Source organism: Chelonoidis abingdonii, chromosome 1 (assembly GCF_003597395.2).
Source record: "Chelonoidis abingdonii isolate Lonesome George chromosome 1, CheloAbing_2.0, whole genome shotgun sequence".
Classification (NCBI taxonomy): domain Eukaryota; kingdom Metazoa; phylum Chordata; order Testudines; family Testudinidae; genus Chelonoidis; species Chelonoidis abingdonii.
In genome coordinates, this window is record NC_133769.1 from 325,719,364 (window position 1) to 325,736,543 (window position 17,180).

General features: G+C 43.8%; 1 protein-coding gene across 2 annotated transcripts; it reads right to left on the reverse strand.

Moving 5' to 3' along the window:
• Window positions 1–2,627: 2,627 nt before the first annotated feature.
• TEX26 (testis expressed 26) lies at window positions 2,628–13,374 on the reverse strand. 2 transcript variants are annotated; one of them, XM_032795978.2, is made up of 7 exons: window positions 13,282–13,374; window positions 9,671–9,750; window positions 9,231–9,393; window positions 7,525–7,681; window positions 6,019–6,195; window positions 3,327–3,488; window positions 2,628–2,897 (listed from the first exon to the last, which is right to left on the reverse strand). In XM_032795978.2, the coding sequence occupies exons 2-7, from the start codon at window positions 9,706–9,708 to the stop codon at window positions 2,788–2,790; spliced, it is 807 nt and encodes a 268-aa protein (XP_032651869.1). In that variant the 5' UTR covers window positions 9,709–9,750; window positions 13,282–13,374; the 3' UTR covers window positions 2,628–2,787. The 2 variants fall into 2 exon arrangements, with proteins under 2 accessions (XP_032651869.1, XP_032651868.1); XM_032795977.2 differs by having other exon boundaries at window positions 9,666–9,750.
• Window positions 13,375–17,180: the final 3,806 nt, after the last annotated feature.

Genomic DNA, 17,180 nt, shown 5'->3' on the forward strand with positions numbered 1-17,180 from the left:
GGGACCAGAGTGTACCAGGCACTGGAATTCCTGGTTGGTGGCAGCACTACAGGATCTAAGCTGGTAATTAAGCTTAGAGGATTCATGCAGGTACCCTAATTTTGGACGCTAAGGTTCAGATTTGGGAATTATACCTTATGACACTCCAGCACACAAAGAACAAACCAGGTATTTTCAGTCCAGATTACTTCTTTCAGATTAAGGAAATACAGAGTGAGAACAAATATAAAGTCTTCATGAGAGCACAAAAAATGACTTTCTCAGAAACATTGCATAAAAAATAAAACACACAATAGTAAGTGCCTTATAATCACAACTGCAGCAAGCAGAGACCTCTTACATATTTCAAAGTTAAGTATACAGCAAACAAAATGACAGCCTCTTTTTTCAGTTACATGACCACCCATACATAACTTTATATTGGATATAAATTCACCATCTCTGCTGCTAGTACATATGTACCAACCATAGAAATAAGGGCCTTGTTTTTCTTTGCGTGTGTTTGTTCTGAGTGTAGCTTTTAATGCTCTCACTGATGTACTTTCCTTTCTTCAGCATATGAGATGTTGCCTCAAGTCTAGTGTTACATGGTCACCTCAGTGTCAATGATATTAAATTTCTGAATGAGACATTCTTCTGTGACTCTTAGCCATATTACTGTGATCATCCACGTCTTGCAGCCCATTCACAAGCAATGACTACAAGCCTTATAAGACTCTTGGAAGTAAAGTATCTGATAATACTGCTGATTTGCTGTTTGCCTCAAAAGCGCATTTCAGTGTATTAGCAGCTACTACTATTTAACAATTAATAGGTAAGCCATCTTCATTTTCTTTTCTTAATCCTTCAGTAATTATTGGGTCCCTGCCTGCAACCATCTGGACTTTGTGCAAGACAACTGCACAGTGATTGCATAGACTGACATCCTTCTTCCAATCACAAGGGCATGGGATGGAGCACTAGTATCCTGTATCCATTTCAAGCAATACAGCCTCTGTGTACCATGTTAGGCCAGAAGAGTCACATAGTCACCGGGTCTCTTCGCTAGAGCTGTGTGAATAACTGATTGGAATGGCCAGTGAACCAAAACAAACAGCTATCTGGACTGAAGGCCTTTCTTGTGGGTGGGCAGAATAGGGTGTGGGTGTGCTGGCAAGACCCCACTCACCCAAGAGCAGCAGGTCCCTAAGTGGCAGGTTAATGAGGCCCATCTTCCAAACAAACCCACTTGTTTAATGTCTCCTGGTCCTGTACGTAGCAGGGTTTCTTCCTACAGACTAGTCTGGAACATGGTTAAAGTAGTCACACACTACTCACATACATAGTTACATGCACATACTAACTTGTCCTTAGAGGACTGGTACTTTAAATGGTAGATAGACAAAGTATAGTGAAGTAAGTGGCTGTTTCAAGTTGCCTTTCTCAAGACACATTCTTTATCTAGAAGAGGAGTGACTATTGATGGAGGATCCTTTAATTAGAAAAATGTAAACACGTGAGCTTCCAGAGTGATCAGGTTTTAAGTAGCACTTGTAAAGAGCCATCTTTACAGAATCTGGGATTTGTCTGCAGATAAATCATCTGATTCATTTTTGATAAATTCAAGGTATAAGAAAGAATATAATTTTTTAGGAGAAAGGTTTTCAGTATAATAAAAATCTTATGTTTAGAATTAAAATGTGTGTGTGGGGAGGGTTAGGTTTAGGGTAAAAGTAGATTGGAGAAATTAACAGCTGCTGAATCAATGAGCTAAAATAATTAAAATTTACTTCTTAATCCAATTCTTAATGGAGTTAACATGCATTAAGAACTGTAGGTTCAGTGAACATACAGGGTGTTGCTTCTTATAGGGCTGACACTAATTTTTAAACAATATTTCCATTCTGAGGAGAGCGTCTAAGAGCTATGGGTGCTCATGCAGCTACTCTGTTGTGGGGAGGTAGAGGTGGATGTTCATTGACCACTTGGGCTATGTCTACAGTGCAGTTAGAAACCTACGGCTGGCCTCTTCCAGTTGACTTGGGCTTGTGGGGCTCGGGCTAAGGCATTGTTTAATTGCGGTATGGACATTCAGGCTTGGGTTGGCGTCTGGGCTCTAGGACCCTGCAAGGTGCGAAGATCTCAGAACCAAATGTCTACACCGCAGTTAAACAGCCCCTTAGCCTGAGTCAGCTGGCAGACTTGAGAGATGTTAGACTTGGGATTTAGGGACCTGCTGCCCTTGAATGAGGGTAGACATAACCTTCAAAGGCTGGCTTACTTGAAAGATGGCTTACAAGCTGGCTGACTACTTAAAATTTGCAGTATTGGCCTTCTGGTCTGTCAGTAGTGGGATGTCATTCAGGTAAGACTGCAGTTGGCCATGGGGAAAATATTTAAAAATCAAGAGTTTAGCCCTAATGCTGAATCTTGGGTTTGAGGATTGAATTGGAGGGTGGGAGATGTTATTTCATTTACCCCTACGAAGCAACAATCAGAATTAGAGTACATGACATCTTTGACTGACAACATACTTACAGGATCTTCTGAGCCAGGGATAAATGTTTTGCTGGAATTTACAGCACAGAAATGACAAAACATAAATCCCTTTTAACATTCTATTGCTCTCAAAGGAAGTAGCCTATGTGTTGAGGTAACAGCATAACAGCCTTTATTATTTTAAAACAGGGTTTTGCAAATTATTCATCACATACACACAGAACACAAAGACATTATGGGTTACAATTACACCACTCATTCAGCACCTGCTGGATTCTGGAGGCCTTTCTCCTTTTGGATTGTTGGGTATCATTTGCATTCAGATAGTTTGTTTTCTGGTTTCTTTGAGGGTGATGTCCTGAATTTCTCACTCTGGCTCCCACAAACTGTGTTAAGAAAGTGCTGAAGAATTGCCCTCTCTGTCAATACAATTAAAAACCAAAAGAGTGAATTTGAATCTCAAGCTGTCAAGTGCAATAAATTCCAGGAATGATTAACATTAGGATAGTTTATTTTATATAAAAATTGCATTTACAAATTCTGAGTGAGGATACAACAACCACTGCACTTTTAATATACTGTTTTTATAGGAGAACAGACAATTCTCTCCTACATATTTGTGAGTAGGGGAGGGAAAATTCTCTGTTTCCTAGTAATTCCTCCAGTAGGGGCAAGGGGGTCAGGGTTCACCCTCCCCTGCAGGAGAGAGAGAGATGATTTTTCTACCTTTCCAACAAGTGTGAAGAGTGCAGTATTCAGCAAGTTTCATAGCTTGTGTTTCGCCAGTGACTGTGTGCATGATAATTTACACAGGATGGATTAAATTGTATCTTAGTATAGTACTCTACCTTGCTTTGGAGCTCTTTCAATGTACTTATTAACTTGTTCTGGATCCAGAGAATTTAAAATTGATATGATATTTAAATATTCTTTCCCAAAATCTCTTTGGTACGTGGTCATCTGTTTAATGTTTTCTTGGTTCTGGATGTGAGAAAATGTCACAGTAGGAACTGTAAAGGTAAACCAGGTAGGAACATTTGAGTGAAACCAGACATAACCCTATAATCCTTCCCTTCATCTTTCCCCTCTCCTTCCTTGTACTGTAATCTCCTTCTGTTCTTTTCATTATAATTGATACCCTTTTCCTTCAATAGAATTAGTCCCTTCATATCTTATTGCAGAATTAGCACCTTAAGAATACATCTAAGTGCCTTAAGGAAATGGAAGCCTTATCTGTACTGCAAAGCACCATTTTTAATATCTATGATAGTATATAAATAATAATAACAATGCTCTGTATAGTTAGCTTGGGATAGTGTTTGTTTGGAATCCAGTCTATACCCAGTTTTACTACCAGTTGTAGGCCTGAGACCTGATTGACTCCCCTCCCCTCCCCCATGCAGAACAGCGTTGGGTGAAACTCAGGGACTTCACCATTAACATTGAAAAAGGAATGTTCTGCTGCTGATAAAGCACCCGCACTTCAGGAAGGTCCCTAAGGAGAGTTATAACCACCGAGGTTGTAAAGACGCTGTGAAATTAGAAAGGATACAGAAAGAGACTCAACAAATGGTAAAATAAGCTTTGATCAGCCTTTTATGCTGAGCGTCTGGACAAACAGAAGGTCACAACTAAGCTACAATTTGGGCATGAAAGACAAAATGTAAAAAACTTGGGCAGGAAGGAGGACACATAGGTGCCAGTGTTTAATTGGTTAAAAACTTTGTTATTTAGGAGTATGGGATAATGTGATAGGTTTAGTAAATTTGAAGGAGGTAGCTACTTTTACCTATATAATGTAAATGAAAAACAATGCTCTTTAGGAACCATTTCCGGATTGCAGTGCAACATCAAGCTGCTAGAACACTAATCCCTCTGCATGACCGTGACATGAAGAGGCATCGCCTGGAACCCCCAGATGAATGAATTCTGACTGGCCATCGGGTGAAATTTGTCCGTATATTGGGAGTGGTGAGCATAAGAGTTTTGCTTGGTATATGTGTTGCTAATAAATAGATGTTTAGAGCACAACTGTGTAAGGCTCTTTGGCTGGGAAAAGGTTCCGCAGACCCGTAGAGCCCTGAGGGAAAGGGCAGGTACTTAAATTGACCAGGTTTCTTCCTGAGCCCCATAGGTAAGGATCGGTGCCTTACACCCTGAGCTCTTGGAAGGGAAAGGGTGGGCGGTGCCTAAATTGATTGGGTCACGCCTTGAAACCTCGGTAGGGTATAGGTGGGGTGCCTTAAATTGAGTGGATAACGCAGTATTTTGAATTTCCTCTTAGTCAGGCTTCAGCTTGGCCATGGTACTGAGACATACACATCCTTCTGGACTTCTGTGCAGTATTTCATACCCCTGATAAACAAGTATTCCTGTGCCACCTCCAGGAAGCTGCAAGAGGGATCTGAAATGCCTTAAACTGGCTCTGGTGCATATCTTTAGTCCAACCCAAGAGCCATTATGGGTAACTATACCTCCCTCTCTAGATCTCCCAATCTGTGGGGTTCCCTTAGGCTCAGCCTCTCCTCATATTATTTCAGCACCAATAGGAAGCCAATGAGAGAGATGGTGAGACAACACAGGCTGAAGTGCCAGCAGAACACAGATGGCACCTGTCGTAGGAAGGAAGACTGAGGCTCAAGAGACCTAAGGGCAGTTCCTGGCTCAGTTACAGACTTCTTGTGTAACTGTGTGAAAATCACTTAATCTACCCTGTGCCTCCATTTCCCATCTGTAAAATGGGGGGAAATGCTTCCCTATTTAACAGGAGTGTTGTGAGGATAAAACCCATTAATGAGTGAAAGGTGCTCAGATACTATGATGAAGGTCATATAAGAACCTAAATAGACACCTAGCTCTATATCTTCTTTAAACAGCACCATCTTCCAGTTTTCTCAATGCCTTGTTGAAAAATCAGCACTTAGCTGAATAGCAACATCCCGGGGTGGCAAACGCTGCCTGGAAGATGCATGAAATCAAGTTTATTTCCCAATGGGCTGTCCCTGACCATTTCTAGGTTGGCTTTGACCAATTTTTGTGTGACACTGGCAAGCTCTGAACTTCTCCCCGCGGTGGATGAGGGATTGCACCACTGTGCCCCCACTCCCAGCAGAGTTTCTAACGCAAGGGGTCAGTGGCCCAGGTTTTCCCATTCTGACATCTCTGTGCATGTCAAATATTGGTGAACAGAGTTCTTGTGGTGCGATTTGCAAGAGCACTCAGGTCCCTTTGACTTCAATAGGAGCAGAGATAAGCACGTTTGCACTTCTGTGTGTAAAATTACTCCGTGGTGCAAAGTTCATGCTGGACTCTCATAAAGAAACAGGCTCATTTTCTCCTGTCACAGGAAATCTTCAGACATCACTAATCAGTTACATAAGTAGAAGTGACCAGAAACTACTGAAGAACTAATGTAATAGTTGACATGATTTCAAAAGAATCTGATTTCTCAGATATGACATGTAAAGAGCTGAAACCATGATTTTCATCAGTTCACAATATTTTACTTATTTAAGTTTTAAAAAACAAATATATTCTTACCAACTCCTTTTGCTGGAATATGCCGGTTTGCATTACATCCATATTTCCAGGAAAAGTCCATGAAGTCATGGATGCGGGCTGGGGCCTGGTAATGATGCCTAAACTCAGTTGCTGGAGGATGTGAGATTATTTTTTTCCAGTCAGGAGGCACAGGAATAGCATCTTTAATTTGTAAACCTGGAGAAATTAAAAAATAGTGTCAGTTTTATGGTACAATAAAATATCTTCTTCTCAATGAAACAGGAGATTTGTATTTATGTGTGTGTGTGTGCGCGCGCGCGCACATGTGCGCGTCTTAGAAGTAAACAACAGGAAGCTAACCAGTAGAGCCAGTCAAAATTTTTCTATCAAATCTTTGTGTTTTTTGCGGGGGAGAGAAAGGGGGTTGCAGAAAATTGGGCTTTCATCTAAACGAAAAGGATCTGCTAACAACCATAACAAGTTGTTACTGACAAACTGAATGCTTAAGAACTTAAAAAAAAAATTTGGTTCCCAATCAAAAACCTACATGTTTTGAGTCTAAAATGCCACCATAGTACCTCATGGGGTTGTGGATTGGGTGCCACGCGCTCCCATTCTCTTCTTGGACCAGCCTACCCAGCTGGACCGCATCTCCCAAGATGCATGCCCCTACCCTCAGCAAAGGGGATACCAAGCTGCATTATGAGAGTTGTAGTTCAACCAGGGAGCCTGGCCTATAAAGGAGAACAAGAGCATGAAACACCAAAACTACAACTTCCATGAGGCACCAAGGCAGCATTTCTTTTTGGTTGAAATTTTCTGTATGAAAAAAGCCCCTCAAATTCTGACTTGCTCTACTAATCAGCCATGTTGGTGCCTCACTACAGAGGAAAGAGTTGAAAGGCTGGATGTGTGATGAGGGAGATAAGATTGCAACAGACTGGCACTAAATTTCTGAGTCTACAGGTGCTTTACTTCCAAGATGTCTTAGGACCTTGCCCAAAGTCCATTCATGTGCATGGAAGCCTTTCCATTTATTTCAGTGGGCCCCATAAAAAGAGAGATTGTCAAGGGGACAATGAAAAAGCACTGAACAGTGGAACCAGGGAAGGAGCTTCAGTTAATTGTCTTCAGTAAAGTAGTAACAGCTTTGTACTTTTAGCCATAACCTACTGGGAGGCTTAGAGGGACCGTGATCTACAAGGATAAATGCCAGAAGCATGTGAATAGGGAAGGAAAAAGGGAGGAGATGGGAAGATAGGGGTTAGCTGGTTTTCGGGTGGGGCCCTGACCCTGCCATCTGTCTGCCCCAGTTTAGCTGGAATGGAATGGGGAGAACATACCTGCTGCACCCTGTGGTCCACACTTCCTTTATGCTCCCAGAGAGACAGTACGTGCCTGAGACACAATACCTCCAGGAGGTCCAGCGGGGGGCAATGTGCCTCTGCTCTGTCCTCGACATTACCACAGCACTGTGCCTCAGAGTGTCTTAATGGACCCTTAATGGACCATTTTAAAAGAAGAGAGAGAAATCATTGCCCTCACCCTGGGGTAATCCTAAATAATCTCCATTATAGGTAGAGTTGAACTGTGCTCTGATTGCTTCCCCGACCTCTTGTTTAGAAATAGGCTGCGTCCAGGGTGAAAGGCTGTTGATGGGCTGTGGTTTTTCTTCTCGAGGCACCTTCCAAATCATGAAACTCTAATAACACAAAGAGTGGGATTTTGTAGATCTGCATGTCTACAATTAGAGCATCACATACAGTAAATTAGATTGTATTCAGCCAGCTCCCACAGAGTAAGATATAATTTGAAGCTCAGTAATAATAATGCCTATTTCTTATATAGCACTTTTCATCAGTAGATCTTGAAATGCTTCATAATCTTTAATCTCTTTCTCCTTCAAACACCCTTATTAGGGGTTATCCCCATTCTACAGATGGGAAACCGAGGCACAGAAAGGCTAAGTGATTTGCACAAGGTTACACAAGAAGTCGATGGCAGAGCAGGAAATTGAACCACATCCTAGACCAATGCCATAGTCATTGGACCAGCCTCTCTCTTTTGTTGTATATTAATCACAATAATTCTACCATATGAGAAGTTTCAAGTGATGTTCATAGTAAGCACCGGTTATATGCTGCCCGTTTTGAAAAGGGACACATCAACTTGAAAACTAGTCAGCCAATTACAAAATAAAAATGAATTTACAATATAGTTTCAGGTACTTCTTCTCCCAAAACCCCTAACCAATTTTTGGGGTCTTATAATCATATTTTCCTATTTTTAGAATGTCTCTCTCCCTAGCTGCTGTGTAAGAGAGACCCACAAACAGCAGAGGAAACTGACAAAAAAGAGGAAACAGTGAAATTGACTATAAGCTAAGAGTTTGATCCAAAATGCTGTCAAATGCCCAGACTAAACAAGCTGAAAATGGAGAAAAAAGGGCCCCTGGCTATTAACAGAAAAGCAGGGATGTTAACCTCAGGCCAAATTCCAATCTGGCTAGTAATTACATTATGTTCCTCAAATACTCAGCAGCTGGATACGTTTGTCCCTTCCTGTCATAAACATTGGGTAATAGCATTGTGCACACAGGTGGATAAAGTGATTAGTGTGGGTATGTGCTTATGGTCTGTAAAATGCTTTGGGATCCTTTGAGATGGGCAGTATTTAAATATGAGTCTTTATTTGTTTTTCAGACCATTGTGGAACTGTTCTGAAAAAAAGGATGGAAATGATAGAAAGATGTAAATGCTAAGGGCTGAATATTCTGGACATACACAAAGAAATGGAGACCATCTACAGAAGATGGTGATACACAATAGAGTTTGCTGAACGGAAGAAATAATATGGTTGGTCTGCGATGGAGTAGCTGCAGCCCAAAACGGAGCAGAGACTGCACATTTCAGAATGGGAATATTTGTGCATCATCATTAGAAGAGCCACCAAACCTCCGAAATAATATCTGCCCAAGATAGTACTTACAGATGAGACCTGCCATTGTTCTTTTACACTGTAAACATATTAGTGAATGATGTTGTTTTCTTCAACGACCAAATCCCAGAGTCAGAATAATACCCACCTCTTCAAAGTTTCTTGTTGCTAAGTGCCTCTTCTGGCACCCCATTCAGCGGTGTGCTCCAAAACTACAGCACCATAGACTTCATATCAAAACAAAATATTAAGCACTACCACAGTACCTTTCCTAACCAACCATAAATGAGGGAGACTGCTATAGCATTCCTTACTTGACTGGGATGAGGATTGTTTCTCCTTGTTCCTGATGAAGAGCCAGTCATTATAGGTTCTGCCTTGGAATATGGTTTCCAACAGAATTCTTCTCTGTAAGTATTAAAGCCAATAGGATCACTAAGTTGGTATGGATTCACATGTCCTTTTGCTGTTCTGGGACTATAAAAAAAGCATTAGAAATTGCAGTTAGAAATAAGGACACAAAGCATAAAAGCAGCATCTATCATTTACCACCTGTAATACTGCAAATACTGTGATAAATGTATTTCCTATTGTAAGTACTGCAAGCACTGGGGTAAAATCACATTACTATCATTAAATCTGCACTGTAACTCAACAGTTACTCATCTGCACTTGAACACAGGTTTCAATACATCACAAAAACAAAACAAGCAGAAGAGTTAGCATTAATCTAGCCAGTATTATTTTACCGTACTGCTTCAGTCTCCACGGGTGCTCTATATGGGTATTCATGTTTCATTGTAGTTTCATATGGATCCCACATTATTTTGTCTCCTAAAAACACATTGTACCAGTTATAAATGTAATAAATACAGAATGCTATCTATCCTATCTTTAAAAGCAGCAAAGAATCCTGTGGCACCTTATAGACTAACAGACGTTTTGGAGCATGAGCTTTCGTGGGTGAATACCCACTTCGTCAGATGCATGTAGTGGAAATTTCCAGGGGCAGGTATTTATATGCAAGCAAGCTAGAGATAATGAGGTTAGTTCAATCAGGGAGGATGAGGCCCTGTTCTAGCAGTTGAGGTGTGAAAACCAAGGGAGGAGAAACTGGTTCTGTAATTGGCAAGCCATTCACAGTCTTTGTTTAGTCCAGAGCTGATGCTGTCAAATTTGCAGATGAACTGAAGCTCAGCAGTTTCTCTTTGAAGTCTGGTCCTGAAGTTTTTTTGCTGCAGGATGGCCACCTTAAGGTCTGCTATAGTGTGGCCAGGGAGGTTGAAATGTTCGCCTACAGGTTTTTGTATATTGCCATTCCTAATATCTGATTTGTGTCCATTTATCCTATCTTTGTGATGATTCAGATACACCATTCAGATGCAAGAAACTATAGATAAGCAATTTCACAAAGTTTAACACATAAAATAACTCAGGACCATTTGTGGCCATAGAGAATTCCCTCTCCATTGAATCAGCTGGAGTCAACCACAGAAACTGATGTGCTTTCCTTTCCTTGTTTTTGTATCTGAAAGCTATTTCATCTGCCTTTCTAAGCATCCTGGTAGTTGGGAGTAATTAATCCAAACAAGGGCTGAGTCTATGTTGGCAGAAATAGGTAAACTCTTTACTTGGATTGAAATTCTTTAGAGCAGGAGACATCTTTTTACATGTTTACACATCATCTAGCACAATGGTGTTAGGGCCTGTAGCTGCTACCATAATAAAACAGCATGCTTAAAGTAGAGTCTGGTGACACTGATGGTAAAAAAGCCTGAGCTCCAGCTACAGTACTGCTTCCACTGTTGCTACCATTGGACTGCTCCAGTGGAGAATTACAAGTCCCATATCTGGCATAGTACACATGGCCATGGGAAAAAAATCAGGAGAAAAGCAGAGGGGTTTGGAAGGGGAAGGCATAAAAATTGAGAAGAGGGGAGAGCAGAGATATGAAATAGAGTGTGAATATATGGTGCTACGAGGGTAGTGATACTGACAACATCTTCAGCAAAGAGGTAGACTGATGAGAATGAGGGAAACCAAAAAAGGAGAAATTGAAGTTTTGGAAATAATAAAATGTGGATGGACTACAACTTTCAAGCAGCAGTTCTCAAACTGTGGGTTGGGACCCCACAGTGGGTTTCAACCCCATTTTAATGGGTTTGCTAGGGCTGGCATTAGACTTGCTGGGGTCTGGGGCCAAAGCCAGAGCCCTATCCCCCAGGGCCGAAGCTGAAGCCCGAGTCCCACTGCCTGGGGCTGAAGCTGATGCTTGAGCCCCTCTGCCCAGGGCCAAAGCCCAAGCCCCTCACCTGGGTGGCAGGGCTCCAGTTCTGGCCCCCTGCCTGGAGCAGCGGGGTTTGGGCTTTGGTCCCCCACCTGCGGCAGCAGGGCTCAGGCAGGCTCTGGCTTCGGTCTCCCCTCCAGAAGTTTTGTGGATCACAGTTAAACATACAACTGTGGTTTAGATGCCTAAGTACCATTGTGGACCTGGGTCTTGGAGTACTCATATACATACAGTTAAGCATGTGTAAAGGTTTTTGTGGGATTAGGGTAATAGTCACTTGCTATTTCTGTGCACAAGTAAAGGAGAAACAATAACCAAACTCAGCACTCCATACCTCAAAGGAGTTAATTAAGACCACAGCACTGACAAAAAATAATTTAAACAAGTGAATATGCAGACGTTCAGTTCTACGGAAATTAAGATGAAAACACTAAATAAAGCTAGTTCTAAAGTGACAGGGCCTTGCAGTGTTTGGTTTGTGTTACAAGATCATTCAATTTTGTATCTGCTCCTTTGATGACACTTGTAGAACTTGCTGTGACAATAGAGAATTCTGAATTTGTGGTTAGGGACTAAAAGGGGCAGGGCTATTCCTTTTGTAAATACAATACATTACATTTCCAAGGCCAGACATTACATTATAGATAATTTAACACTCCCCCTACAAAAAAAATGCAGCCCAATGAAACTATTCTGTATAAGGGCTTATGCCACACTCATAATCATAGTATCTGAGCACTTTCCAGTAGTGCATTAAGTGATGCGACTAACATCTGCCATGGTTAGTGCAGTGTCTTTGTTTTGGTAAGAACATAAGAACGGCTGTACTGAGTCAGACCAAAGGTCCATCCAGACCAGTATCCTGTCTACTGACAGTGGTCAATGCCAGCCTGCCCAGAGGGAGGGAACCTAACAGGTAATGATCAAGTGATCTCCCTCCTGCCATCCATCACCACCCTCTGAAAAACTGAGGCTAGGGACACCATTCCTTACCCATTCTGGCTAATAGTCATTAATGGACATAACCTCCATTAATTTATCCAGTTCTCTTTTAAACCCTGTTATAGTCTTAGCCTTCACAACCTTCTCAGGCAAGGAGTTACAAAAGTTGACTGTGCATTTGTGAAGAAGAACTTCCTTTATTTGTTTTAAACCTGGTGCCCCTTAATTTCATTTGTTGGCCCTAGTTCTTCTATTATGGGAACAAGTAAATAACTTTTACTTTTTCACTTTCTCCACATCACTCATGATTTTATATACCTATCATATCCCCCCTTTTCCAAGCTAAGTTTTATTTGTTATGGGAGGTTCTATTAATTTGTTGCTATGTGCTTATATTTGAGAAGACAGGTAGAAGGCATGCACTTGGAAGGGAAGGTGGCAAGACCCATGATGGACTTTGGTTCCTGGGGGACTTTGAGCTCTTCCAATTATGGCAGCAGGAACATACTAATCTGCCCTTTGCAGTGTTACTGTAACCATCTTGTTCCAAAGATATGAAAGAGATAAGGTGGGTGAGGTAACAGCTTTTACTGGACCAGCTTCTGGTGGCACCAGGTTCAAGCTTTTGAGCCACACAGAACTCTTTCTCAGGTCAGCACAGGAAGGAATGGCAAGGAGGGCTCAGCTGCACTAGCACAGATTGCAACCCACAGCCCAGCGCAACTCACTAAGACATATTTGCTGATGGGAGCATTTCCCTGAAGCTGCCCCATATTTCTTCTGCCTGGCCCTCAATCCCCCCACCCCACCGTCTTGTACCTAACCCTCCTCTGGTTGCTGCGCTGCTAGGGTAGCCAACTTTTTATTTACAAAAAACTGAATACCCTTGCCCTGCCCCAAGGCCCCGCCCACATCATCATCCCTCCCTCTTTTTCCTCACTCTCACTCACTCATTTTCACTGGGCTTGGGCTGAGCAATTTGGAGAGTGGAAGGGGGCTCAGGGCAGGGAGTTGGGATGCAGGAGGGGTTTGGGATGAGGGCTCCAGAGGGCGTTTGGGTGTGGGAGGGGGCTCAGGGCTGGGGTTGAGGCACAGGCAGGAGCTCAGGGTGTGGGCTCCGGCCTGGTGGCACTTACTTCAGGCAGCTCCCAGAAGCAGCCAGCGTATCTGGCTCCTAGGTAGTGGAGATGCAGCCAGGGAGGCTCTGCACGCTCCCTCCAGCCACAGGCACTGTCCCCACAGCTCCCATTGGCCACATTCACAGCCAATAGGAGCTGTGGAGCAGGCGCTGGGAGCGGGAGCAGCACTCAGAGGCCCCCTGGCTGCCCCGTGCCTAGGGGCTGCAGGAACGTGCTGCCCACTTAAGGGAGCCTGGCTGCACTGCAACTGGACATTTAATGGCCTAGTTAGCAGTGCTGAGCAGAGCTGCCAGGATCCCTTTTCAATGGGGTGTTCTCGTCCGACACCTGGCAACCCTACCCAGAGCACCTATTACTGATTGGCCACGCCCCTTCCCGGCCACGCCCCTTCCCCGTTTCTGGATCCCGGCCCCCGCAGGGGACTCTGGCAACAGCCGAGGACTTGGAGCAGACGCTGCTTTATCGCTAAGGCGCATGCGCAGCTCACTCGCGTCCGGGCTCTGCTGCCTGCGCCCCCGGGGCCGGTCTGACGGACTTCGGGGCCGCGGAGCGGGCGGATCTGCTGCGGAAGTCCGAGGCGGTTCGCGGTGCTCCGCTGTGACCATTTTTGCCTCGGAGAAGCGCGTTCCGCAGCGTTTCCTCGCGCGTTGCCTCCGCGGCCCGATCGGCGCCACTGGATTGGCGCCGAGGTGCGAGCACGGAGGCGCTTCCCCGGCGACTCCAGCCGTTTTTCGCGGCGTGGTGGCCGAGGGCCAGAGTCAGCGGGGGCCGGGGGAGCTGTCCGTTTGCCGCGGGCAGGCAGGGCTGGGGCGCGCGTGGGAGCCGTTGAGGGCGGACGCTGCCCGTTGCCCCTAGCGCCGATTGGTGATTGTGACAGGGGCGGGTCACAGCGGGGGGAGGGGAGGGGAGCGGAACGTTATGGCCCCGTGCGCGGGCCCGGGTCTTGCCATAGAGCCTGGGGCGGGATAGCTTCGGCGCGGGCCTCTCGCACGTTTTCAGCTCCTCCTGCTCGCGGCGGCCTGGTTTTGGGAGGAGGGGGGACGCGGGGATCCGCGGGCCCTCGGCGGGCTGCAGGGTAGGAACCAGCGGAGCTGTATGGTGGGAAATGTTCCCCCAGGCCCGACTCAGTCCCCCCCCTTGTGTGTAGCTTCTCCGGGACCGGGCTTCCTTGGCGGGAGCCACACCTGGCGCCCCAGCTGTAGAAGCCTCTCTGCAGTTCCTATGTCACTTTGAATTGACGACAATGCTCCCCATAGATGCTGACTTTGTGGGTGCTGGAGCACCCATGGAAAAATATTAGCAGGTGCTTAGCACCCACCAGCAGCCTGCCCCTCCCACCCCCCCGGTGACCCCCATCAGGCCGCAGATCAACCCCCCCCGGCATACCAAGATCACCTGTTCCACTGCATGCAGGAGGCAGGGGCAGAACTGGGTGAGAAGAGACAGGGTGGGAATGGTCAGGTGTTGAGGGGGTTGAGCACCCCCCAGGGAGCCAGAGGAAGCCAGCACCTATTAGGTCTACACTTAAAACAGTTTGGTGATGCCACTATAGCACTTAAGTGAAGACATACGTAAGTCAATGGGAAAGTATCTTCAGTTGATATAGTTAATCCACCTCCCGGAGAGGCGGTAGCCATGTCAAGAGGAGAAGCTTTCCCACCGACATAGTGCTGTCTCTGCCAGGGCTTAGTCAGTATAGCTATGTCAGGATGTGGATTTTTCGCACCCTCTGAGTGATGTAGTTATACGGATAGTGTAGCCCTGGCCTGGATCCTTTACTTCACAGTGTTTCTTTATTGGTTCTGCTTTGTTAATATGTCTGATTAAAGTGGCCTTCTCTGTAAATTCTGTAGGAGATGGGTGCCCTGAACTGACAGGTGTTTTGTAGGATAGTTGGGGGCTACAAGAAACATAGAAGAAAATACACTTTCAGTGCAGATTTTACTGTATTAGAGACAAAATCTCTTTCAGTAGCTTGAACATTAAAAGGTCAGCTTATGTGAAGCTAACTGATATAGTTTAATGGACTCCATTGTGGAGCAGACTTCAGTTGTTTTACTGCCCAATCAGCTTTACTTGTTACTACCTGCAGTTGTATTAAACAGCAAGTAGTTAAGGAAAATGAAATGGAAATAAAATTGTTATATTTAAATATTCCTTATTTCAAAGGAAATATAGAAAGGGCTGAAAATGAATTGCTGACTAAAGTGCTTATCTACTTGTTTTGATATTGTTCGTTGCAGATTTGTTTCTCATTTGTTTAAGTTGACTTGACAAGATTTGGGGCTGGAGATGGGATATTTGCTTGTGTTTCCATTTGTATAGTTCACAAGTGACTTGTAAAGTATTCATGCAGTTTAGCTGGGTGTGCCTCTGGATGCTGGTGGCTGAGTGACCGTAGCACCGACAGAGGTTTGCTGCTTGTCACTGGCAAAATATTGGGACGGTGTAGGCTGGAGAGTTAAGGAGTAAAGTATTCTCACAGTTCTAGGTTGTACCCCATGGAACCTATCACAGAGTGATAATTGAGAATTGTTTAAGAACACTTTAGTAGGGCCTTGGCTACACTGGCGCTTTACAGCGCTGCAACTTTCGCACTCGGGTGTGAAAAAACACCCCCCTGAGCGCAGCAAGTTACAGCGCTGTAAAGCGCCAGTGTAAACAGTGAGTGCTGTAAGCTAATCCCCATGGGGAGGTGGAGTACCTGCAGCGCTGGGAGAGTTGGCACCGCGACCACACTCGCACTTCAAAGCGCTACCGTGAGAGCACTCCTGCGGCAGCACTGTACAGCTGCAAGTGTAGCCGTACCCTCTATGTCCAAAAAGTTGTAGTCCTATAATCAAGGAATGTCTGAGCTGATTTTAAAAGAAACTGTTTTAGAGAGGAAGGGAACACAGCTATTATATATATTAAAAATAAACAAATGGAAGAAGGGGGAAAGGGGAAGTTGATAGTAATTAATATAAATCAAGCTAGGAATTGTAGAAAATTGATAAGGGAAGCAAGGAGATGCCTGTAACCAGGAGAGTTAAGGACAATAAGGAGTTTGTTCCTAATATATTTTTTAAAAAGAATTATAACAATAGTATTGGTCCATTACTAGTTGGAAATGGTAGAATTATTAATAATCAGAGCTTAAATTCAGCCAGCAGCCAGTGCTGTCCGGAGAGGAGCTCTGGTAAATATTTTCAATCCCCATTTAGTTTTTATAACATGTTGCGGGGTGTGTGTGGCCGGGGGGGTCGGTCCTGAGAAATAAAAGAATTTTAAGACCCGTCAGTGATAATGTATAAAAGATAGATGTGTTCAATAAATATTTCTGTTCTGTATTTGAGGGAAAACAGATGATGTCATCTTGTGATAACACTCTTGGATGACTCGCATCCAAGGGTTTTTAAAGAGTGGATTGAAGAACTGACTGGACTATTAACGTCGATTTTCAATAAGTCAGTGGCAAAGTTCTAGGTGACTGGCAGAAAACTAATATTAAATGGGATTACTTGGGTAATTTACAGGTCTGTTAGTCTGACTTTGATTTGGGCAAGATAATGGAGTGGCTAATTTGGGACTTGATTTAATAAAGAATTCAAGGGGGGTTACATAATGCCAATTAACATTAGTTTATGGAAACTAGATCTTGTCAAACTAATTTTGATATTTTTTGTATATTACATCCTTGGTTGATAAAGGCAATAGTGATGTTGTAATAGACATTTGTATGGCATTTGACTTGTTCCTGCACAACATTTTGATTTACAACAAGGTTATAAAATCAGCATGGCACAAATTAAATAGATTAAAAGATGGCTAACTGGACAAATGACCAGGGAGGAGTACAAAAATATTGTTCAGGCATGCAGGAGTGAAATCAGGAAGGCTAAATCACACTTGGAGTT